General features: G+C 40.1%; 1 protein-coding gene and 1 pseudogene across 1 annotated transcript in view; both read left to right on the forward strand.

The window, feature by feature from the left end:
- The window catches only part of LOC112824451 (mitochondrial adenyl nucleotide antiporter SLC25A24), a 49,637-nt gene that overhangs the window by 8,031 nt on the left and 16,424 nt on the right, over positions 1 to 25,182 (forward strand). Inside the window, exons 2-5 of the mRNA XM_025872317.2 lie at positions 6,326 to 6,452; positions 10,023 to 10,110; positions 22,208 to 22,319; positions 24,319 to 24,477. Coding sequence (XP_025728102.1) covers positions 6,326 to 6,452; positions 10,023 to 10,110; positions 22,208 to 22,319; positions 24,319 to 24,477 — 486 coding nt within the window. The remainder of the gene's footprint in view (positions 1 to 6,325; positions 6,453 to 10,022; positions 10,111 to 22,207; positions 22,320 to 24,318; positions 24,478 to 25,182) is intronic.
- LOC112824450 (segment polarity protein dishevelled homolog DVL-3 pseudogene) lies at positions 16,437 to 19,025 on the forward strand (annotated as a pseudogene).

Raw genomic sequence — 25,182 nt, forward strand, 5'->3', positions numbered from 1 at the left:
TTAAGATGTTTAGAAATAAATAAGCTCCCACAAGGCAACATACTGTAAGGGTTCTGCTTGACTCATTTTGACCAGTCTGAGTTAAAATATGCTGTCTTTTTAAGGGCCACATAGCGTCCACTGAGAAGTCTATGAGGATCTATGAAAACAACAAGAGGATTTGCCGAGAAAGTTTGATGCCTCACTCTGAAATGTAGACCATCGTTTCTACTTCATTCATTGCTGCAATGTGTGTAGTGGTTATTCTCATGAGCTGTGGACTCAGACCAGGGTTCAAATGTTTTCACCATTTGCTACACTTGTGACTTTGAGTGAACTATTTAATGCTTGGAAACCTCAAATGTAACCTAGGAATGGTAAGAGCTACACAGTAGTACAAATATTAAATTCATTCAGTTAATATTTTTGAATAGTTCCAGACACTGTTCCATGAACTGGGGATATAGTAGTGAACAAGACAGATAGGGTCCCTCAACTGTGTCCTCACAACTTTCTGTAGAGGAGGTCTGTTTGTGTTGGATGGGTAGGTGGGGGTAATTATAAGCAAGTAAGGAACGGGATAATTTTTAAAAGTGGAAAAGAATTGTTGAATACAACAAAAATAGTTGCCTTTTTATTAGATGAGACTATCGACTCTGTTTTGCCCTTCATATCCCTTGTGTAAAATTCTGTCTGTTTTCCTTATTACTATGGCCATGACTTCTGTTTTTTCTCCTTAAGCCACTGGACTCTTGTGCCCTGTCTGGATGACTCTTTGTGGCTACATGCCTTCTCTGCTGTGCACAGGGCCCCTGTGGATTGTACAGTTCTCTTGTGTGGGAGAATTCATTCTTGATTGGGACACAGCACATCTTGTGAAACATCATTAGATGTCTGCCACTGCTCAATTGCTCTGGCGGGGGGGGGGGGAAGTGTTTATTGCAAACAGTGGTACTTAGTGGTACTAAGTACTAACTGTGGTGCAACCTCCTTCTAAAGGCAAACCTGTGGGTATTTCACAGACATGTGACAGGCCTCTGTATGTTGTCAGTGCTTGACAGGATGAGTGAATAGAGCAAGAGCTAACAGATAATGGCCCGATTAAATTTTCTTTGTGAATTTTTAAAAAAGAATTTATTTTCTTGGAGCAATTTTAGGTTCACAGCAAAATGAAGAGGAAGTTACAGAGATTTCCCATAGACTCTCTGCTCCCACACATGAATAGCCTCCCCCATTTTCAGCATCCCCCACCAGAGTGGTAGATTTGTTACAATTGATAAACCTACAGTGACATATCATCATCTCCCAAAGTCCAAAGCTCACCATAGGGTTCACTTTTGGTGGTGTTCTCTGGGTTTGGACAAATGTATAATGATATGTATGCATCTTTATAGTATCATACAGAGTATTTTCACTGCCCTAAAAAAATCCCCTGTGCTCTGCCTATTCATTCTTCCACCCTCTCTCCCCAACTCCCTGGCAACCACTGATCTTTTTTAATGTGTTCATAATTTTGCCTTTTCCAGAATGTCATATGGCTAGAATCATATAGTATGTAGCCTTTTCAGATTAGCTTCTTTCACTTAGTAATATATAATATACGTTTAAGTTTCCTCTGTCTTTTCATGGCTTGATACTTCATTTCTTTTTAGCACTGAATAATATTCCGTTATCTGGATGTGCCGCAGTTTACTTATCCATCAGCTACTGAAGGCCATCTTGGTTGTTTCAAAGCTTTGGCAATTATGAAAAAAGCTGCTCTAAACATCTGTGTGGAGGATTTTGTGTGGACATAAGTTTTCAGCTCTTTTGGGTGGACACCAGGGAACATGGTTGCTGGACCGTACGGTAAGGGTGTATTTAGTTTCGTAAGAAACTGCCCAACTGTCTTCCAGTGTGGCTGTGCCATAGTGCATTCCCACCAGCAATGAATGAGAGTTCCCATTGTTCCACATGAAGTTTAATATTCAACTTTTTAAAGAGTACTCCACGTTTAGGAAAAGAAATTACAGAAAAAGTGGAATTTTTACTGTGAAACTACACTTAACACATTTTCAGTGGAGCAGGTGAGGGACCGTAGGTATGTGTAGAGGGAGGCCAGAGCCCTCAGTGGCTTTGGAGAGTGGGATTAAGAAGAAGCTACAGACATTGTTTATGAATACCTCCTGATTTCTCTCTGTGATCCTAGCTGACTTAACTTCTGCCCATTTTGAGATTATCCTCCTGAGTGTGCTGCCAACATCTGTAAGGATTGAGCTGGGACCCTGGTGGTTAGAGTAGCCTTGCTCTGGAGTGACCGCAGGTGCTGGGTGAAGATAAGGAAATGGGAGTTGGGGGTGGGTAGAATCACAGAAGGAGAGGTCCAAGTGGGCAGATTTTTATTAGGTCCCTAATTCCTAACCTCCACACTATTAAGTACTTAAACCTTAGAAGAAGGCTTCTAAGAAGGTGTGATGAAACAACTAAAACGTTGGACTTCACCACCAGTCAATATGGCCCCACAGTCCATGTCCCAACACTCTCCCGCTCACTTTTCTCTAAAAAGAAGCTCTACCTTTAGAGACAGTCCTGTGCAAAGGTCTTTCTGGAAGTTTTGGGGGAAGGACAGGAGTTGTCCCCTCTAGGTTCCTCCTGGAGTGGGGTGAAAGCCTGGGCGTCTCATCCGCTGGCGCAGGAGTGCAGCCCAAGCGCCGAGGCCTCCATGTCTGGGTCAGGCCCTCAGTGGTCGCAGCCGAGGCTCTGGGCAGAGGCCAGGCCCTCGTGGCGCACGGATGCACCTCGTGCCTCTGTGCTGGAGACATTGCGATGGTCCCTCCCCTTCCTGTGCTTTATCTCGCGGAAGGAGCCTGGGGGTTGGGGGGGACATTGCTATCGTAGGTCCCTGCTAACTGGATGTGTGGTGGGCAGGGTCGCCTTCCTCCCTCTCACTTCCACCTCTGGGAGGCTCCTGGGGGCCACAGCGTGGATCACCCCTGCTGCCAGAGACATCCCAAATGGATGTCCTCTATGAAGAACTCTTTTGGCACCTGGACCATAATGAGGATGGGACCCTGGATATCCTTGAGTTTCAGGAGGGCCTGCAGGATACAGGGGTCCTTGAATTCCTGGAGGAAGGGCAGGTGGGCCTCAGTGGGGCTGTGGTAGGAGAGATGTGGGGGCTGGGAGCCCCGAAGACGCCTTGGGCAGAGATGGGGAAAGCCAAATTGACACCTTACCCAGCTTCCCCTGGGGACCCACTATAGCTTTCAGGTTGGTTACCAACATTTTACCATTTGAAGAATAACAACACAGCTAATACTTTTCTCAAGCATTTTTCTTATTTCCCCTGGCTCTCATAAAACTCCCAAATTCAAATTGCGCTGAACATGTTGGCTACCACCTTGTTTTGGGGGGTCACCTTGTTCAATGTACTCACCTGTTATTGGTAGCCTGGGTGGGTATCTAGGCCAATGAAGCTCCCTCCCCACTTTGGGGAACTGGGATAATCACTATATGTGTTATGTGTTTGGGAGTGGGGGGGGTTGTAGTTGGAAATGGTCTAATATTATCTTTTGGTTTCTGTTCCTGGAAGGAGGGCATTCAGTCTGGTGGCTTGTACCCTGGGGGTCTCGCCAGTTCTGACCTTTCCCCCAAGCATGCCTTCATCAGCACACTTGTAAAGACTGAGCTCGGCATTTTATCCTCTGGGAATCCCTGTTTTTCCCAGCCTAGATCACAGAATGAGTCTCAGCGTGTAATGCCTGATGCATATTTTTATCACTGTATTTCCAAGTTATTTTCTGTTTGGAAATTCTTAATATAATTACTTTCCAATTATATTTGCTCTTTGGATGTTTACAGCAGCAGACTGGGTGGGAGATTCGGGAGAGCAAAGACTGTTGAATGCATTTCAGATCATCGGTACTTTGTGCTCAGGAATCTCTTGGCTGAGCTCTGTCATGTTAAGATTAAGTAAAACTCTTCTTACTGGCTGTGGGAACTTTGGGAGTCTTTACTTTCATCATCCATCCAGTGATTGGGCAGCTGGGTTTTGGGAATGTTCTATATGCCAAGGGCTGCAGCTCAGTTTTCTCATTTGTGGTATCAGAGGCCTGGACTGGGTGTTGTCTGTGGACCAGGCCATTCCAAAATGTTATCTCTGTAAAGTTCACTTGTTTCTGTAATTCCTAGAACAAAAATGGAAGTGGTTTTCTTTTTCTTTTTTCTTTTTTAATTTTTTTGAAGCGTTTTTAAAGCTAAATATCCCTTATGCTTATTATTTATTACTTTTTAAGGATTTATTTATTCATTTGAGAGAGAGAGACAGAGTGAGCAGAGCGAGAGGGAGACAAGCAGACTCCCCACTGAGCGGGGAGCCCAATGTGGGGTTCGATCTCAGGACCCTGAGATCATGACCTGAGCCGAAAACAAGAGTCAGACCCTTAACTAACTGAGCCGCCCAGGCGCCCCACTTTATGTTTATTTAAATGTACCTATTCTTGTACTTAGATTTCCAAGTGTGACTTGTATTTTATTTGATACAAACTAAACTTTCAAAAGAAATTCTGGTTTATGCCATAAACAAGTTCAGTTCTTTGAAACCCATTTCAAAGCAATTTATCAAACAAACATCAAAACAATTTGTTGCAAATCTGTCTTTTGTTTTTTAAGAGGTGGTGTGAGCCATATAAAGGCTTTGTATACCCAGTGGTGACTGAGGGCTTACATATTAAAACTTTCATCAACCCAACAGAACCTTACATTTCAGGGGAATACTGATGTGGCTTTTCCTCAGGTGACAGTGACATCTTTAGGGGGTTCTCATGTGAATTTTCTCCCACATGTCTTCAGCTTCCCTAGTAGAAAATTATTTATATAAATAAAGAATTCATCAGTTAAAAAAAATAGAAATGGTACTTACATTTTGTAATGATAAGAAAGAAAAGATACAACTTTTTAATTCTGATAAGTTTTTTGAATGACGTTTTATTTGGCTTTTTACTGTAGTATATACTATATATACTATATATACTGTAGTATATACTCAGAGACTGAGTATACAAGTATGGACAATGGTTTGCTCATATTTAAAATTGAACTTTGACCCACAACTTAGGGTAACCTGCTCAGGAAGCCAACCCCTTTTCTATAGTAAACAACCCAGGGAACCAACCTGCCATAAATCAGGCTTAACAGGAGTCCAGATTGCCATCTCTAGAGACAATCCACGAAGCAAAATAATTTCTGTAACAGTCAGCCCCAAGTGGCCAGAAATTGATTGATACCTGACAGTTTCCCTGATTTTTATCCCCCCTTCAACTTAGGACCAACTAGAGAGAGGGAAATACCTACCCCTAACCAAACACAGGATGCCCCACTTCTCATTAGCCTGCCTACAGCCAAGAGCCGCCAATCAGGGCACACCTGAAGCCTCCCTTTTCCCTACTATAAAGCTTGCTCACCCTTTTGTCTGCCTGCCTTTGAGTCTCAGCCAGAACTGACCACGCTGACTGCCTTGCTATATAGTAAGCTCAGAACAAATAGCCTTTGCTTTTCTCATTTGATTGGTCTTCATTTATTTCTACAGAGGAATACAAAAGAACATTCAAAAGGGAAACCCTAGTCTTTCATATTATTGTAGGTTAGAGTCCTTATTTACCATAAGAAGGTTAAAAAATCAAGCTGTTCAAAGATAGGGTCAGAGATGTCTTTTAACTTGCAATTTCCAAAATGATAGTTGTTCCCTGATATTTCCATTGACCGAAATATAAACTTCTTAGATGAAACTTTAGTACATAAACGGGGCCCCAGAAAGCTGTGCCATTTTCTCTTGGATTATGCACATCTCGGTATATGTTGAGTAATCAGGATGTAATTTTCAGGTGAATATGATCCTCAATCTAATTTGTGAAAGTAATAAATAACAGTAATTATTTTTCAGTGACAATATAAATGTATTTGCTTTTATTTATTTATTTATTTTTTTGGTAGAGAGAGAATGTGACTGGGTTGCGGGAGGGGGTAGTGGCTGAAGGAGAGGCAGAGAGAGAATCTTGAACAGGCTCCCTGCCCATTGCTGAGCCCCATGCAGGACTTGATCTCATGGCCCTGTGATCATGACCTGAGCCAAAATCAAGGATTAACCGACTGAGCTATCCAGGAGCCTCAGGAAATATATTGTTTTACACATCTAAATCCCATGCTAGGTCAAGGGTATGTTTTTTATCTTGGAGTTTATAAAATGCATGTCTTACAGGAGAACAGCCAATCAGACTGCTCAAAGTATAAGTATGTCCAAATAATTTAGTAGTTTAAAAAATAATAATCCATTTAAATAATTTTTAAAAATCTCTTTTCTTTTTTATAGAAAATCTTTACTACTGGTGATATCAACAAAGATGGGAAGCTGGATTTTGAAGAATTTATGAAGTACCTTAAAGACCATGAGAAAAAAATGAAATTGGCGTTTAAGAGTTTGGACAAAAATAATGATGGTATGTCTTTATTTTGTATTCATCACCAGCTATGAAGAAGCACCTCTCATATTTCCAAAAGTATAAAACAATATGTATTTAGTCTCTCTTTTTCTGGAAAATAATTATTATAGTTTTAGTACTTGTTTTTCATAGTAATGTGATTTTTCTGTAGAATTTGTTTTTAGTGAAGAAAACTTATGCATAGCCTTGTCTACTGAATTAAAATCTGTGAATAGGGCTGTGTGTATATGTTCACTATAGAATATTGTACTGATTTGACTTATAGGTTAAAAATAATAACTATGTTTCCTTGTTCTCTGGGCAAGAGATATTTATTTTTGTTCATATATAGGCACAATGTAAAATTTAAAAAACTTTCAGATTATCTTAGATTTAATAATCTTTTTGAAAGAATTACTTTAGGGCAAGTACTCTCTGATCATGAAAATTGGGAGAAAAAGATAAACATTTCAAATATGTATCTTTTTTTTTTTAATTAAGTAAACTCTACCCCCAATGTGGGGATTGAACTTACCACCCTGAGATCAAGAGTCACATGCTCTACTAACTGAGCCAGTCAGGTACCCCAAATATGTATCTTCTGATTGGGATTATGGTTTCATGATTTAGATTAATAGTTTAAAGTTAGAGTCCCATTGTGTAGAGCAAAAAGCAGGTGCCACAGTAGGAGAAAGGGAGGAGTCATGAAACCCTTATCACTAGAGGTAGCCTTTGATAGGAAGTGGGAATTTATTTTTAAAAATTATAACGCTTACAAAACTTAATAAAAAGATAAACTTAATAAAAAAAACTAAAATGCATCCTCAAATCCCTCCCTATATATGAACAGTCAGGGCTGTTCCATTCGCAGACTTGGTATTCAAGAAACAAACAAATGGATTGAGGAAAAAATATGGTTCATACCTGGGGTGGGCAAATTTTTTTGTAAAAGGCCAGATAGTAAATATTTTAGCTTTGTGGGCCATGTGGTCTCAGTTGTAGCTACTCATCTCTGCTATCATAGTGCAAAAACAGCCATAAACAGTATGTACATGAATAAACATGGCTGTGTGCCAATAAAACTTTATTTATAAAAGCAGGCAACAGGCCTTATTTGGCCAGTAGGTCATAGTTTGTTGGCCCCTTGTTTATACTGAATAAAGAACTTTAACTTTAGTTAGGTATAAAGCAAATTTCTTCAAACAACTAAACCCTTTGAATGGATTTGATGATGCTTCCAGTCTGTGATACTCATCCAGGAAGTTGAGTTTGTAGTGGAAAGTAGTGCTATTCAAACATTTGTTACCTCCTAGAAGCCTTACACTACATGCCTCCAAGTTTAGCCTTAGTCCAATCTTCTAGCAAAATGCAATTCTTTTTTTTTTTTTTTAAGATTTTATTTATTTATTTGACAGAGAGAGACAGCGAGAGAGGGAACACAAGCAGGGGAATTGGGAGAGGGGGAAGCAGGCTTACTGCTGAGCAGGGAGCCTGATGTGGGGCTCGATCCCAGAACCCTGGGATCATGGGATCATGACCTGAGCCGAAGGCAGATGCTTAACGACTGAGCCACCCAGGCGCCCCATAAAAGGCAGTTCTTATAACCAGCTTTGCTTTTCTGCAAACTTTCATCCTATCTTGAGCCCACTACAGCTCAGTCATGTAGGTAGGACTGTGTAGTGTGGAGGCAGGCAGTAACTGGGAGATGGAGCCACCTCAGGGGCATCTGCCAGATAAGCAGAGGTGGGTCATCCTGGTACTTAAATTGTGCCCGTATCAGTTGTCCATTTCAGAAAATTCTACATGAACCAGAGGAAATAATTGAAGGTGAAATTTTGTGATACATTTGTAGTAAATTAAAACAGTTTTTACTTAGTTTATCTTGTTTGTAGATTTTCAAAGAGTTTCTCATTTTAAGTTCATATTTTTGTGTATCAGACTTCTTCAAGCAAAGCATATTTGTGGATTGTGTATTTGAGAATTTGCCTACTTGCTAAAATTTAACCCCAAAAGTAACTCCAAAATCAGTGCTTCCGGCATTTTGGCAGTCCTTCATGGACTTGACTTCATTTGCTTGGCGAGCACATTTCTCGCTGAGAAAGAAGTAAATGATGCTCTGCTTTCTTGTTTGAGCTCTAATACTGTAAACAAGTGTCCTTCTTCAGTCCACTTAGTGCCATGTTTCTTGCATTTTTGTGCTTTTTGTTGGTGGTTTTGCTGTTCACAATGGCTCCCAAGCATAGTGCTGAAGTGCTGTCTAGCATTCCTAAATGCAAGAAGATATACCTCATTCAAGCATGAGTTGTAGTATTATTGGCCATGAGTTTCACTGTTATAGAATCAACACTATAATATGGTATTGTATAGTATTTATACACACCAGAACAAGATTTTTTACCAACAAGGTTTTATATTGATTGGTTGATGAATACGTTGTGACCGGAGGTTCAAGGAACCTAACCCTGTATTTCTCATAAGAACAGTGGTTCAATAATTCAGGGTTCATAGTGACCTTGTAGAACATAATTACCAAGAATAATGAGAATTGACTGTATTTCTTTAAGAGTGCAATTATAACGGAGAATGTTCAGAATGGCATTTAAGGAATTTCATTGCTAAACAAATTGATCCCTCTAACAGTTTTTTACATTATGCAGAATCTCATGTTTCTCTTTTCCTCTCCCCAGGAAAATTCTTTCCAAATCCTGGGATTTCTTCAGAGTCCGTCTCTTAAATGAAGTCTTTGCTTTCACCACTAACAGTAATTTTTGTCCGCCTCTTTTCCTGGAGAACTTCGCTGTTAGTACTGTTTGGCAGCAGACCCTCTCATGCTTTGTTTGATTTCCTCCTATTTCATGCATATTGGTCTTGGGGTCATGAGTCTCTGAGCTGCTTGAGGGAAATGCAGTATTTATCACTCCCATTTATTGCTTCTATTTTCTCTTTCTTCCTCTCTTCTGTTTTGTCTCGTTCTATCTACAAACATGCACTAATTTCCCTAGTAATAATAATAACCTTCCCTCTTCCATTGTCCTACCATCCCCACTTTCTTTATTTTTATTGCCAGATTTCTCAAAAGAATAGTCCCCACTCTTTGGCTTCTTTTAGTCATTTTCTACTTCCTTTTAACCCCGCGCAACACATCTTTACACATATGAAAATTGCCTAGTCATTTATTAAAATGTAGAAATGCATATGTGTGAAATTAATAGGTCCTAGCCTAATGGAATTTACTTCGGAGTCAGAGTGTCTTGATTTGAATCTCAGTCCTGCTGCTTAATATTGTTACTCGGTAAGGCCACATAAGCTCTCAGTCCCTTCTTCTTCAGATGGATTCTTATTATTTACCGATGAGACTTCATGATTTCTGAATGAGATAACATCTGTGTACTTGTTTAGTGTATTTGTTGAACTTTGAGTTGGTGTTGCGGTATGTATTTAAGCAAATCTGTAACTCACCTAGAGTCATAATTTTGCCTTAATGAGTCCAAGGCTTTCCCTTACAAAAATGAGAGATTTGAAATTCAGAATTTCTAAGATCCTTATCCATTCTGAGTCTGGATTTATGCTCTTTTTCATTTTTTAAAGGAGTAATTGAGGCTTCCGAAATTGTCCAGTCTCTCCAGATACTAGGTCTAACTATTTCTGAACAGCAAGCAGAGTTGATTCTTCAAAGGTAAGCTCTTTATCTTACTGGCAGTCGTGGGCTTTCTTTGACGTTAATTTTCATATCTCGTATTCAAGATCTTCATTTTAAGTATAGCTGAAAACTCTCTACACCTTAACCATTCCTCATTATGTGTGTTCAGTATCTGTCTTCCTTTTTGTTTTGTATGTACATATTTAAGGTGTAGGAGTGGGAAGTATAAGCTCATATTGGATTCTCTCTTGCAAGGAAGGCCCCTGGGGCAGTGGAATGGCAGTGAGGTGTTCAATCCATAGAGAAGGAACCTAAGCATTTTCGTGCTGCCATTTTTCCCATTTGGTTTCTAAGGTGATAATGGAACTCATTGTTCCAGGATAAGATGTTTAGCAGATTCATCACATTATTTAACCTACATGTCACTGGATAAGTGGGAAATTCCAAAGGTTCACGAAGGAATACCGATTTAAACTCTCAGAAAATGGAGATGCCAGTTTGAACATTATTGCCCAGGGTAATCAATTTAGCTGTTTAGTGAGTCAAACCTTTACAGCCTTAATGTTTTATTTCACAGGATAGAGCAATAATCTCTTAAAGTCTCAGTGCCCTTGAAGATTCTTCTATTACAAACAACTAAAAGGACTAATTAATTTTTTTTTGTGATAATGGAAAACAGAAAAGGGTGCTTATATTATATTCCTGTGAATGCTTTCAGTTTTTGACATTATCTAAAAAGTTTCTGCTAAATGGCTTTATTGTTGAGTTTATCTCCTTTTATATCTGTACCAGTAGCATTTTCCTCCTTTCTTTCTGTTCAGAATTTCTTTTAAAAAAAGCAGCCGCTCAACAGGAGGGCCCAAGTCTCAGAGCTTGGGCACGATGTTGCTATTGTTAACACTGGATGAGGAAGGCTTTCCTGAGGAAATGAAAAACTAAAAAAATGAAAAGGGGTAAACCAGATTTTGACAGTGGGGTATGGGGCATGTAATATTCTGTTGCTGAAGTCATTCTTCCAGGGAATTGAAGGTTGTTTTTTTTTTTTTAATTTTATTTTATTATGTTAGTCACCATATAGTACATCGTTAGTTTTTGATGTAGTGTTCCATGATTCACTGTTTGCATATAACACCCAGTGCTCCATGTAATACGTGCCCTCCTTAATACACATCATTGGGCTACCCCATCCTCCCACCCCCCTCACCTCTAAAGCCCTCAGTTTCTCGGAGTCCATAGTCTCTCATGGTTCATCTCTCCCTCCGATTCCCCCCCCTTCATTTTTCCCTTCCTTCTCCTAATGTCCTCCATGCTGTTACTCATGTTCCACAAAGTGAAACAAATAATCAAGTCAAAAAATGGGCAGAAGACATGAACAGATACTTCTCAAAAGAAGACATACATTAGCCATCAGGGAAATTCAAATCAAAACCACACTGAGGGGTGCCTGGGTGGCGCAGTCGGTTGAGCGCCGGCCTTTGGCTCAGGTCGTGATCCCAGGGTCCTGGGATCGAGCCCTGCATCGGGCTCCCTGCTCCGCGGAGAGCCTGCTTCTCCCTCTCCCACTCCCCCTGCTTGTGTTCCCTCTCTCACTCTTTCTCTCTGTCAAATAAATAAATAAAATCTTAAAAAAAAACAAAACACCACACTGAGATACCACTTTACACCAGTTAAAATGGCAAAAATTGACAAGGCAAGAACAACAAATGTTGGAGAGGTTGTGGAGAAAGGGGAACCCTCCTACACTGTTGGTGGGAATGCAAGTTGGTGCAGCCGCTTTGGAAAACAGTGTGGAGGTTCCTCAAAAAATTAAAAATAGAGCTACCCTATGACCCAGCAATTGCACTCCTGGGTATTTATCCCAAAGACACAGATGTAGTGAAAAGAAGGGCCATATGCACCCCAGTGTTCATAGCAGCAATGTCCACAATAGCCAAACTGTGGGAAGAGCTGAGATGCCCTTCAACAGACGGATGGATAAAGAAGATGTGGTCCGTGTATACAATGGAATATTACTCAGCCATCAGAAAGGATGGATACCAACTTTTGCATCAACATGGATGGGACTGGAGGAGATTATACTAAATGAAATAAGTCAGTGGCTTTTAATATATTCACGGACTTGTGTAACTATCACCACTACTTAATTTTGGAGCATTTTCATCACCCCAAAAAGTAACCCAGTACCCATTAGCAGTCACTCCTTATTCCTCCTCTGCAAGCCCCCAGCAATCACTGACCTACATTTTGTCTCTTTTGATTTGTCTGTTCTGGACATTTCACAAAAAAATGGAATCCTACAGCATGTGGCCTTTTGTGTCTGGCCTTTTTCACTTAGCATGATATCTTCAAAGTTCATGCATTTGTAGCATGTATCAGTACTTCATTCCTTTTTTAGACCAAGTCACATTCCATTGTAAGGATATATCACACTTTGTTTATCCATTCATCTGTAGATAGGCGTTTGGTTGTTTCCATTTTTTGGCTATTATGAATAATTCATGTACAAGTTTTTGTGTGAACATATGTTTTCAGTTCTGTTGGGTATATGCCTAGAGGTGGAATGACTCGATTATATGATAACTCTATGTTTAACATTTTGAGGAACTGCCAGACTGTTTTTGAAAGTGACTGCATCATTTTATAATTCCAACAGCCATGTATGAGGGTTTTAGTTTCTCCACATCCTCCCAACACTTGTTATTTGTTGTCTTTTGCTTTTTACCATCTACGTGGGTATAATGTATCTCGTTATTATTTTGATTTGTATTTCCCTGATGGCTAATAAATTGTATATTCTTTTATACTTTTGGGTTATTATTATTATTAGCATTTGTGCTCCTTCAGCAAAAATACTAGAATATGTTTATACTGGAAAAACCTCCCTTTTCCTTTCTCTGTGTGTCTTCTTTATCAACACAGGAAACACTTCACTTCTGACACTTCTGGTCACCAAATGTGTGGATTCCCCCACCCCCCCACCCCACAACAGGCAATTATCTGTGACATTAGCCCTGGTACCTTACAATTTAACTTAATTCTAATACTATCTGCCCGGAGATAGTGTCAGATCCCATAGGTTAAGGGCTCAGTCCCACAAGACTCCTCCTCAGTTCGATGCCAGTCACAAGTAGTAGGTCCCCATGTTACCCTCAGTTTCTGTCCGGCTTGGCTACACATTGGAGGTTCCCAAGACCTCCTTCCTCAGAGCAGCTTACAGAACGCAGGGAAATATTTCCTTACATCTTCCAGTTTATTAAAGGATATGATGAAGGATACAGATGAACAGCCAGATGAAGAGATACATAAGGTGAGGTCTGTGAGGGTCGCAAGCACATGAGCTTCTGTCCCTGTGGAGTTGGGCTGTGTTACCCTCCTGGTATGGATGTGTTCACCAATGTGAAAGTTCTCTGAACCCATACTTTGGGGGATTTTATGGGGGCTTCCTCATATAGGCATGTTCAATTATTAACTCTATTGTAAGCCTCTCTCCCCTCTCTGGAGAAATCGGAGTGGGGGACTGAATATTTTTTTTTTTTGAAGACACATTTATTCAGTGTCATGATCAGATATTACATTTAGCAATCAACAGCATGGATGCAAAAAAAAAAATCTACATTAAAACCCTTTGTTGGAATGCTTTACACTTTCCACGGAACAGAAACTAAAATAACCTGTTATACAATTAGTCACAAATACAGTCCTCAAGTTGTTTGCCCATACACATGTGTATTGTCTAAAACATTCTTCTTTGCAGCAGCTAGGCCCTGCCACCACTGTGTTTGGCTGAGTTCACAAATCTGTTGTAACCTGTGGCTTCCCTGTCACTTCTCTGTCTCTTCTCTCCTGCTAAGCTCTGTTTCCTGGCAGTCATGAAAACCTTCTGCCACTGTCATAGCTACTGCTGCTGCTGGAACCACCATAGCCACCTTAGTTTCGTGGTTTGGCAAAGTATTGGTCTCCACCACCATGGGGGCCAGAGCTTCTGCCTCCAAAACTTCCTCCTTTCCTGGATCCAAAATTTGAGGATTGATTGTTGTAATTGCCAAAATCATAGCTTCCGCCACCTCCAGAGTTGCTTCCATCATTACCAAATCCATGATAGCCATCCCCACTGCCACCATGTCCACCACCATCGCGACTGCTACCAAAGCCACCTCACCCACTGAGGTTCCCTCCACCACCAAACTTGTCATTCCCACCAAAACCACCTTCACGACCACCACCAAAGTTTCCAGAACCACTTTGACTTCTTTGGCTGGATGAAGCCCTAGTGTCTCTTGCTTAGTAAAAGTGGCTTACAGAACTCGGAAATATTTACTTACACTTTCCAGTTTATTAAAGGATATGATGAAGAGCTAGGCATGGGCAAAATCTGTGGACAATGCTCCCACCATGTTTCTTTCAGTTCTGTGAATTCTCTAAGAGTCATTTCCAACTTTGGAGCGCTTGCAGTTCTTACTGCTTAAGGGACTAAACCTCTCCCCTCCCCTATCTTTTATAAGCCTTCAGTTTTCACCTCAGAGAGAGCTATGCTGTCTAAATCTGCCCCCTCCCACCCTACAGCGGTTTTCTTTATTTGTGCAACCTGTTTCTCTGCTCTGTGGTTCTTACAGGTGGTAACCATGAGCTTATTTCTATAGCCTAGTGGTTAGAAATATAGTTTCTGAAGTTAGAATGCCGGGGTTGAAATGAAATACTTAATTCTACTCCACTTACCAGGCCTGTGACCCAGGACAAAATACTTAGCCTCTCTCTGTGTATAAAATGGAGACAATAGAAAGTATATAGGATTGTTCTCAGGATTAAATAAATTTGCTTGCGAAGTGCTTAGAACAATGCCTAGCAAAGGCTCAGTGAATATTAGCTATTAGCTGCTATTGTTTAGTGCCTGTTTTTCCTACTACACTAAGCTTCGAGGGCACAGACCACTTCTGTCCTGTTAACTGTTATGTAATCAGCACCTTGTAATCATGTGCCCTCAGAAAATACTGAAGAATGTGTTGAAGAATGAGTAGAAGTTATCCTAGTGAAAAAGTGTGAGGGGCAGGACATTCTAGATAGAGGGAAAGACATGTTCAGACGTGGAAGCATGTTGTGAAGGGCACGTTCAGGCAATGGGTCAGGCAGTGTTTCTCAGAATGCTCTCTAGACCACTGGTGGTCTGTCTCTTAGCTGGTGGTCCATGAGCTGTTTGAGTGGTCCATTGGAGACAGCCATAAATGTAATAATAATGACCAATTTGTAGGATTTAAGAAAAAGGACAGCTGAAATAGTAGACAAGAAGAGTGAGTCAGGAGAGAATAATTTGTTTCACACTGTCCTAAGATTCTTATTCAGGAGAGGGAGGTAAAATAATAACTTTAGATTTTGTTGTTATGTGTACATGGCAAAATTTCAGGGTAAACCGCTGAAAGTCTAGGAATTGAGTATATAACTTCTAAACCAGTAAGGGGAAAAATGGAATAAGAAAATCAACAAGCACGAAATTCAGGCATTCCAACAAAGTAAAGAAAGGAGGAAAACAATTCAAAGAAAAAAATGAGACAAATAGAAAGCAGAAGATAGGATGGGAGAAATAAGTTTTAAGTACAATAAAACCCCACCAAGATGTGCCCTGAAATAATGTTAGGTCCTGTTTTCCTTTCACCTCCATTCCCAAATGGGGCAGGTTAAATAAAGTTATTATTTTTTGGGGGTGGTGGGGTGGGAGAGAAGAGTTAGGAGCAAGTTAGGAGGTTATTGCTTCTGGTCAGCCAGGATTTTCTCAGTTTGGTGTACAATCTGATGGGGACAAAGAATTTCAATATTTTCATAGTATTGTGACAGAATATACTAATTGAAAAATATTATTAACAATGAAAAAGGGAAAGAAGAAAAATATTATTAACCTCACAGTGGTGTGAAACTATATTACTTTTTTTATGATCCCTACTTATAGTGGACTTTTAATGTATCTCAAAATAAAAACAAGATTTGCTATAACAGAGAGATAGATGAAAGAAAAAGGAAAACAAAATCCTACAAACTAAAAGCAAGCTGAAGTAGCTAATTAATATTGGATAAAATTATAAGGTAAAAAACATTCATGGGAAATAAAGGGTCACCACATTTAAAATTCACCACAAAGAGATGCCTTGGTGGCTCAGTCTGTTAAGTGTCTGCCTACGGCTCAGCTCATGATCCTGGGGTCCTGGGATCAAGCCCCGCATTGGGCTCCCTGCTCGGTGGGGAGTCTGCTTCTCCCTCTCCTGCTCTCCCTGCTTGTTTTCCCTCTCTTGCTGTCTCTCTCTCTCTCTCAAACAAATAAATAAATAATCTTAAAAAAATAAATATAAATAAAATCTTAAAAGTCACCCCAAAGACATAAAATTTTTAAGCTGGTTGATAGAATTCCAGGGATAAATTGACAAATTTTTTATAGTAAGAAATTTTAACATATATCTTCCTATACTTGTTAGATCAAGCCGAGGAAAAAGTTTAGTCAAGATGGAAGAGAAATAAATAAGCTTGACTTAATGGGCATACAATGGAACCTTGTACCAAAAAAACCAGAAAAATTTTTTTCTCATGTACTTATAGCATGTATAAAAATTGATTTTATAGTAGACCATAAAGCCAGGTTTAACACATTTTGAAATAATTGGTATCACAGAGACCATTTTCTTTGACCATATATATTAATTTAGAAGTTAATAGTGGAAGTAAGTTCTAAAAATACATTGGTTTTGGATATGATATACACTTCTCAATAAGTTTTGGGTCAAAGAGGAAATCATAGTAGACATTCAAGGATACTTTGACTTGAAAGAATATCACACATGAAAGCTTTTGAGATATAACTAAAGTGGTATGTAGGGGGAGTTTTATGGCTTTGAAGCTTGTATTAGAGAAGAATTAAGGGGTGCACAGGGTGCTAGGCCAGAGCCATGAGTGAGACCAAGATCATCTACCACCTGGATGGGCAGGAGACATGGTACCTGGTGAAATGGAACTGCAAAGGTGGAACGGTGGTGAGAGCCAGCTTGGCCTTTATGAGCAGCGAGTTGGAGACCACCAGCTTCTTCAATTTGGATGAGGGTGACTGCATCCTCAGGTTCAGCAGCTCCACAGAGCAGAGCAGCCCCTTACACCTGATGAGAAGATAAGTGGCATCAGAAGCAGGAGGTTTCACAGCCTTAGTGGTCCTGGTCCTTCAGCAGCACCATGGACTCCACCGTGTCACTCAGCATCATCATGGTCACTCTCATGGAAAAGTACAACTTTCTGTGCATCTCACTGTGGGCCAAGGCAAAGAGCATGGTGATGGAGGCATCTACATTGTCTCTATCATGAAGGCTGGGGCTGTGACTGCTATGGAGGCGTAGATCTAGAAGATGCACTGTTACAGGCAAGCTAGGTGAGCTGTGAGAACATGAGTAACGATGGTGTGGTATGGGTTTTGCATGAGACTGTGCACAGACTGGGGTCATCACCCTGACTGCAGCCAGGGGGCTGGGACCCAAGTCCACCTGGCCGTTTTACACTGTCCAGGAGTGAGCCCTTCTGGCCTACTGACCCTGAATCCTGGGTCACCCACCCTGCAGCTTATGGCATGAGCCCTGTCCTGAGCACCATCACCTCCACTGGCTCTTCCATCACCAGCTCCATCTATGACACAGAGTGCCTGGATGACTTATACCTGTCCTTCCACACTGACGTGGCCACCACCATCAAAGACATGGTATCCTCTGAATCTGCGCTGGAGGTCGGTGGCCGCATGTGACTCAAGGTTACCATCCCCAGTGTTTTCATTGGCTTGGATGTGGTGGACTTGCTGTACCACAATGTGGAAGGCTTCACTGATTGGCAGGAGGCCAGCAAGTATGCTAGCAGCCTTCTGGAAGCAGCTTCATCCACTATCAAGAGGGTCACCTTCTCTGAGCCGTGCTTCTATATCTTCAGAGACCTTTGTAGCAACATGGCTAACGTGTCCCTCCATGATCATGATGGCTTCCATGGCACCTCTACCAGGACATACTGGCCCCTTTGCCACACCGGGGGCCACCCCTTGGTCCAAGGCTTTCCTTTACCATTACCTGCTGCCCCCACACCCCTACAACCTGCACCTGGGCTTCCCAGAGCTGGCGTACAGCTATGGCAGGGGCAGTGGCTGCAGTCAGTACAGTGAAGGCGGCTGGAGCAGAGGCTCCATCTGTAGTGGCAGTGACCGGCAGAAGGGGAAGGACCTGAAGGCCAGGGACTTGAAGTTGAGTGGCAACAGCAATGAGTGGGACCACACAACCCGCAGTAGCCTGCGGGGCCATGGGAGCCAGTGCCCAGCAAGCATAGCCACCGCAGCCACCACTCGATGACCAGCAGCCTTTGCAGCCCCCGCATCCATCCGAGCTACAGCCCCCGCGGTGCGCCTTCTTTCTGTGGTCCCCCCATGCTGATAGTGCCTCCACCACCTGTGGCCATGGGGCCCCCAGGAGCCCCTCCAGGATGAGACCTGGCCTACATGTCCCCAGCCTGACCGCCAGCAGACAGTCCTTCCACATGGTCATGGGGACACCCAGTGAGTTCTTTGTGGATGTGATATGAACAGGGTCCCTCCCCCACTTCCATGCCACTCCCATCCCAGGCCAGCTGTGTTCCTCTCTCCATTCCTCCATCTTTTTTACTTGGTCTGACACCTGAAAGGGAAGTAAACAGAAGTAAATTAAAAAGAAAAGAAAGGAATTAAGGCTGAGCATTAATGTGCTAATTTAAAGGGAGAAATCAGAATAATTTCAAAGAAGGTAGAAAGAAGGAGGTAATTAAGGAAGCTCAGTGGAAATAGAATGCAGAGATACTGTAACAGGATCAACAAAGTCAAACATCGGTTATTGGAAAAGACAAACTTCTGGAGAGACTGATGAAGAAAAAAGAGAAATGAGGGGACGCCTGGGTGGCTCAGTCTGCCTTCGGCTCAGGTCATGATGCCAGGGTCCTGGGATCGAGCCCCGCATCGGGCTCCCTGCTCGGCAGGAAGCATGCTTCTCCCTCTCCCACTCCCCCTACTTGTGTTCCCCCTCTCTCTGTGTCTCCCTCTGTCAAATAAATAAATTTTATAAATCTTAAAAAAAAGTGAGATGGAAATAATAATAAATGGAAATAATAAATGATTGGAAAGACACATCAGAAATTTTTCAAAGATAATGTCACAAATAATTTTATGCCAGTAAATTTGAAAACATGAAATAGAAGAATTTCCAGACAGATATAATTTACCAAAACTAAATCAAGAAGAAATAGCCAATAGTACCTAAACAAACACATCGCATCAGTAATTAAAAAATTTCCCATGAAGAAAACTTTAGCCCCAGATGGTTCTTACAAACTGTTAAAGAACAGGTCTACAAATATATGGAGAGTGTAGAAGTGCACTATCCGATCCATGCTGTGAGGCCGTGCTAAGCATAACAGCAAAGGTGGACAACTAGTGAGAGAAGGGAATTATAGGCCGACATCATTTATGACATAGATGTATATATGTTACTTTTTATATATATATGCATTTTACAGATTTATTTATTTGAGAGAGAGAGAGAGTATGTGAGTGGGGGGAGGGATAGGGAGAGAGTCCTTTGAGTGCAGAGCCTGATGCTGAGCTCCATCTCATAACCATGAGAGACCTGAGCCGAAACCAAGAGTCTGATGCCCAAACAACTTAGCTACTCAGGTGCCCCTAGATGTAAATATTTTAGAGAAAATATTAATGATCTGTTAGCTCTATAGAAAAAGAAGTTAGCTGTATATAGGGGTACCTGGGTGGCTCAATCATTAAGCGTCTGCCTTTCGCTCAGGTCATGATCCCAGGGTCCTGGGATCGAGCCCCACATCGGGCTCTCTGCTCTGTGGGAAGCCTGCTTCTCCCTCTCCCACTCCCTGCTGCTTGTGTTCCCTCCCTCGCTGGGTCTCTCTCTGTCAAGTAAATAAATAAAATCTTTTAAAAAACATTAGCTGTATATAGAAAGCATAATATACCACAATCAGTACTTTAAAAGGGCAACTTAAAACATTTTGTTAGATTACAAAGTACAGAAAAGATGTGCCTTTTCTCCAAATTGATAATGATTCAATGGCATTGAAAAAAAAGTAGTTTTTTTTTTTGAGAAACTTGTTAAGCTGAGTCTCAAATTAATATCAAAGAACCCAAGAATAACCTAGACATTCTTGAAGAGCCATGGGAAGCAGGGGACCTGCTCTATCATTTATCGAGAGTTGTTATTAAGCCATAATTAAGATGGGGTAGTGGTACATATATAGATAAGTCGACAAATGGAACATAATATCCCAGAAACAGACCCATCCATATTTGGGGTTTGTCACACAAGAGAAGTAGCTTTGCAGATCACTTTGCAGAAAAGGAGAGACTCTGTAGTACATGGTGCTAGTACCTCTGGTTATCCATGCAGACAGCAATGAAACTGGGTACCTACCTCACACCATACATAAAAATCAACCTAAATGTGAAAGTTAAACTGTAATACTTGTAGGGGAAGAAAAGGAAATGTCTTTACCTCAGTGTAGGGAAGGAAATGTTTGAAAAAAAAAAAGACATGAAAGGTAGTAACATAAAAGATCGACACATTCAGCTGTATTAAAATGAAGAGAATCTATTCACAGATAGCGTAAACAAGGTAAAAAGACAAAGAGAAGGTATTTGCTAATTTATAACTTGAAGTACTAGAATCAACTATATAAAGAACTGTACATAGAAAAGAATAAGATACCCAACCCATTAAAAAAATGGGCAAAAGACACAAATAGGCATTTCACACAAGGGGAAACATGAATAGCAAGTGAATATGATAAGGGATGTTAAACCTCATTGGTGATTTGAAGAGAAATACAATTTAAACCCACAGACTATTTTATTTAAGAAGTTTGTGAGTGTTCTGTGGCTTTACGCTATGGAATTTAGAATTCATTTATTCATTCAGTAAATATTCTCCCTGCCAGGCACTGTTCTAAAAACTTGGGTCATCTCAGTGATCAAAATCAACAAAAATCCTTGCCCTGTGGAAGATGCTCATGAATCCATATATGGGAGATTGAGGGGTAGGGTCAGATGATAAACAATTGCATTAAAATAGAAAACAGTGATAAAAATAGAGCTCTAAATATTGTAACCTAGAATAATGTTGTAACTAGGGCTCTCATGTGAGATGTTAATACCCATGTGCTAAGACAAATTAATGTTTGTGTAATTTCACAAATATGCAGATCAAAATTAAAATTGGCACCAGAAAACATAATATCAATACCTGAAAATTGCATTTGATTTGAATGCCATCTTAATGTATCATTTTCATACAAATTATTGATAAATACAAGGTTTGAAGGAGACACCCAGACTTTTTTTTCAGGGACAGTCATTAATTCAACAAATAAGTGAACACCTTCTTTGCGCCAGCCACTTTAGATCCTGGGTATAGATAGTGAACAAAACAATCAAAATCCTGGCAGAGTTCAGAGTTGATCTTGGGAAAAAACTGGTCAAATAGCACACTGCCAAGAAACTTGTAAATTAGGCAAAAAGTTAATGAAAAATATCTAAGGCTAGAGTATATTAATGTTAAATGTTGAAGATGAGGTACCAGGATTTCTTAAGACTCAAAAGGCCCAGTCACCAAGTTAGATTTTTTTTTTTTTACAATTACTGCTAATTTTCTTAGCTTTGAGGAGGTTGGAGAAGGAAATTGATAGAATATTTTGAGTATGTTCCAAAATCACATCCAAATGTTAGAACATTAAGAAATATCTTCCTGAGCCAATGCAAGAAAAAATGGGTCATAAATCCATTCATTACTACCTACCAGCATTTAATCTTCCAGCTTTAGTGTTTGATAGCTCATTGATTAGAGTTTGACACAGTGCCAAAAGTAGTCTTTAGTGAGATCTCTCTGTGACTTTGGGGTCCTTCTTCACCTAAATGATTAAAACTAACAGAACATCAAAAGCTTGCTGCCATTTCCACCTATTACTGTGAATTGGGATCTTTTCATAAGAATATTGAGTTGGAGAAGAAACTAGCATTCTGCAAAATGGCCAATAATGTTTTACTTATAAATTTTATTTTGTTTTTTAAGTAGCTTCTTTTTATTTTCAGTATTGATGCTGATGGGACAATGACAGTAGACTGGAACGAATGGAGGGACTATTTCTTATTTAATCCTGTTACAGACATTGAGGAAATTATCCGTTTCTGGAAACATTCTACTGTAAGTATGCTGTGTGTATTAGATTATACTTATTTGTAAGCCATAGTTATTTATTACATGAGAACACTCTGTAATGCTTACAGGCCAGGGTGCCCAATTCCCAGTAGCTCCCTAACTTGTAGAGTTCTGCTTATTCTATTAGGTATATATTCAGAATCTCATAAAAAAAAAACCCTGAGGCTGCATAAACATTGTAAATGTGGTACCCATTTTTGCCATTCTCAATACTTGGAGGAGATACTGCCTTCCAAAAATCTTATGAAGATGAGCGGCCCAGCTTTTATTGCATTTAAGTATTTTGCCAAGAGAAGTGTGAAAGTCAGAGGTTTTTACTTTTTATAGATATACATTGTTTAAATGATCTCAGAACCTCATGATTGCTGAGATTCTATTTCCTTGGCCGTGAATGATGGGCCAGACATGACTTCTGAAACTTTTGCTTGTTTTGTCACCTGTATAGATTTATCTCTGGGATAAGGTACTTATAATAACAGTAATTGAAGGTTAAACCACGTTTGGCTCTTTTGTTTAACAGTTCACACCTGTCTGTATTTCTCAAAACTTTCAAATTTTAATGAAATTTCATTAATATTCTGCTAACATATATTGGTATAACTAAAGGTCAGTTTATTGTGCAATCTGCTCCCAAAACCAGTGGGAATTCTTGGAGGGAATTTTAATTTTCCTAGTGGGCTTGTCTGCTATGCTTATTCATGGATTTCAATAAGTTTTATACATAATAAATGAAGCCTGGAGTTCACATTGCCCCTAGTAACAATGCCTAAACTTAAATAGATCATTGTAAAATTATGGTGATGAATGCCTCTTCTATGAGTATAGAATAATATACTATACGTTCAGTTGCCTAGATACATTTTCCACTTATGTGAATTTATATTTACATAATCAGACTCTCGCTGTACCTTTGGAGATAGTAGTTAACAATCGTGTATTCATTTTATTGATAGTAAAGTGAAGAAAGAGGAGGTTACTACTATAGCATATAGCCTCTTACCCCTACACTCCTACCTATAAAATCTTTTACAGCAGAATCATTTAGATAATAAACTCGTAAAAATACTGTCATTTTAGAACTCCGTTTATCTCAAGTTATATTTGTAATCTATGGTAATGCTTATTAAATAGATTGGAGGAAGGATTATTTTTAAACAGTACCTCCCTGTTAGCTAAATTTTATAAAGAACCTGTTGCATGTTTTATTGATTTTTTATTTTTTGTTTATTTATTTTTTTAAAGATTTTATTTATTTGACAGAGAGACACAGCGAGAGAGGGAACACAAGCAGGGGGAGTGGGAGAGGGAGAAGCAGGCTTCCCGTGGGGCACGGAGCCTGATGCGGGGCTCGATCCCAGGACCCTGGGATCACGACCTGAGCCGAAGGCAGCTGCTTAACGACTGAGCCACCCAGGCGCCTCAAGAACCTGTTGCATGTTTTAAATGACAAGTCTATAAAAATATTTATAGGCAGTCTACATAGGAGATGAGTTTTGGGGTGTTCACATATATAGCTTTAATTTAATTTTTATTTACAGGTCTAAGTAAAGCATGTATCATGGTATAAAGAATAACATGGATAGAATTTTGAGATAAAGGGAGTATCTTTGAAGAATTGACAAACTAATTTCTTTCTGTAGCTAAGAAGGATTCCCACCTGATAAACCGCTGACCTTTCATTCTGACTTAGACCAAGAGGAGAAAAGTTACTCTGAATCTATTTAAGAAAGAAAGTAGTAATTGTTGGTTTTGTAACTTTGTAATTACGGTCAACTTTCATTTCTTGTGAACTGATCCTGCACTTCATTTAGTGTGAGGAGGCTATTTAAAATCATCTGTATGCTCAGATTGGTGTAGTATACTTTCTAAGGAATAAAGGTGATCCTCACTGTAAAATAACACATGATTCTTCTCTACAGCGAACCTTCTGGAGTTATCTATTTTTAACGGAGGGAGCATGGGGATCTTTTTTCCATCTTAACAGGGTATTGACATTGGAGATAGTTTAACTATTCCAGACGAATTCACAGAAGATGAGAAGAAATCTGGGCAGTGGTGGAGGCAGCTCTTGGCAGGAGGTATCGCGGGCGCTGTCTCTCGGACAAGCACGGCCCCTTTGGACCGTCTGAAAGTCATGATGCAGGTGAGCCTTGTGATCTTGTGTCTCAGCATCTCCCACATATGCTAAAACGATGAGAAATGTGCCGCTTTGAGAAAGAAGTTTTAAAATTTCTCCATAATGTTCCTTTCTACATTTAAAAGATAGGTATGAAATCTCTGTTGTTACTAATCCTGAATTCAGTCCCTATGAGTATTTCACCAAACCTTAAATTATGGGTCCATGTGTGTGATGGACTTTTAATCTCTGGCATTCCATGACTTTTCAAATGTTTATTAAAAAAAAAAAGTCTGTATGGATAAAGAAGATGTGGTATATACATACAATGGAATATTATGCAGCCATCAAAAATGAAATCTTGCATTTGCAACGACGTGGATGGAACTAGAGGGTATTATGCTAAGTGAAATAAGTCAATCAAAGAAAGACAAGTATCATATGATCTCACTGATATAAAGAATTTGAGAAACAAGGCAGAAGATCATAGGGGAAGGGAGGGAAAAATGAAACAAGACAAAACCAGAGAGGGAGACAAACCCTAGGAGACTCTTAATCTCAGGAAACAAATTGAGGGTTGCTGGAGGGGAGGGGGGTGGAAGGGATGAGGTGGCTGGGTGATGGACATTGGGGAGGGTATGTGTTGTAATGAGCATTGGGTATTATATAAGACTGATGAATCACAGGCCTGTACGCCTGAAACAAATAATACATTATATTTTAATAATAAAT

This window comes from Callorhinus ursinus, unplaced genomic scaffold (assembly GCF_003265705.2).
Source record: "Callorhinus ursinus isolate GAN/ISIS: 27379988/994484 unplaced genomic scaffold, GSC_fseal_2.0 scaffold9, whole genome shotgun sequence".
In the NCBI taxonomy this organism is placed as follows: domain Eukaryota; kingdom Metazoa; phylum Chordata; class Mammalia; order Carnivora; family Otariidae; genus Callorhinus; species Callorhinus ursinus.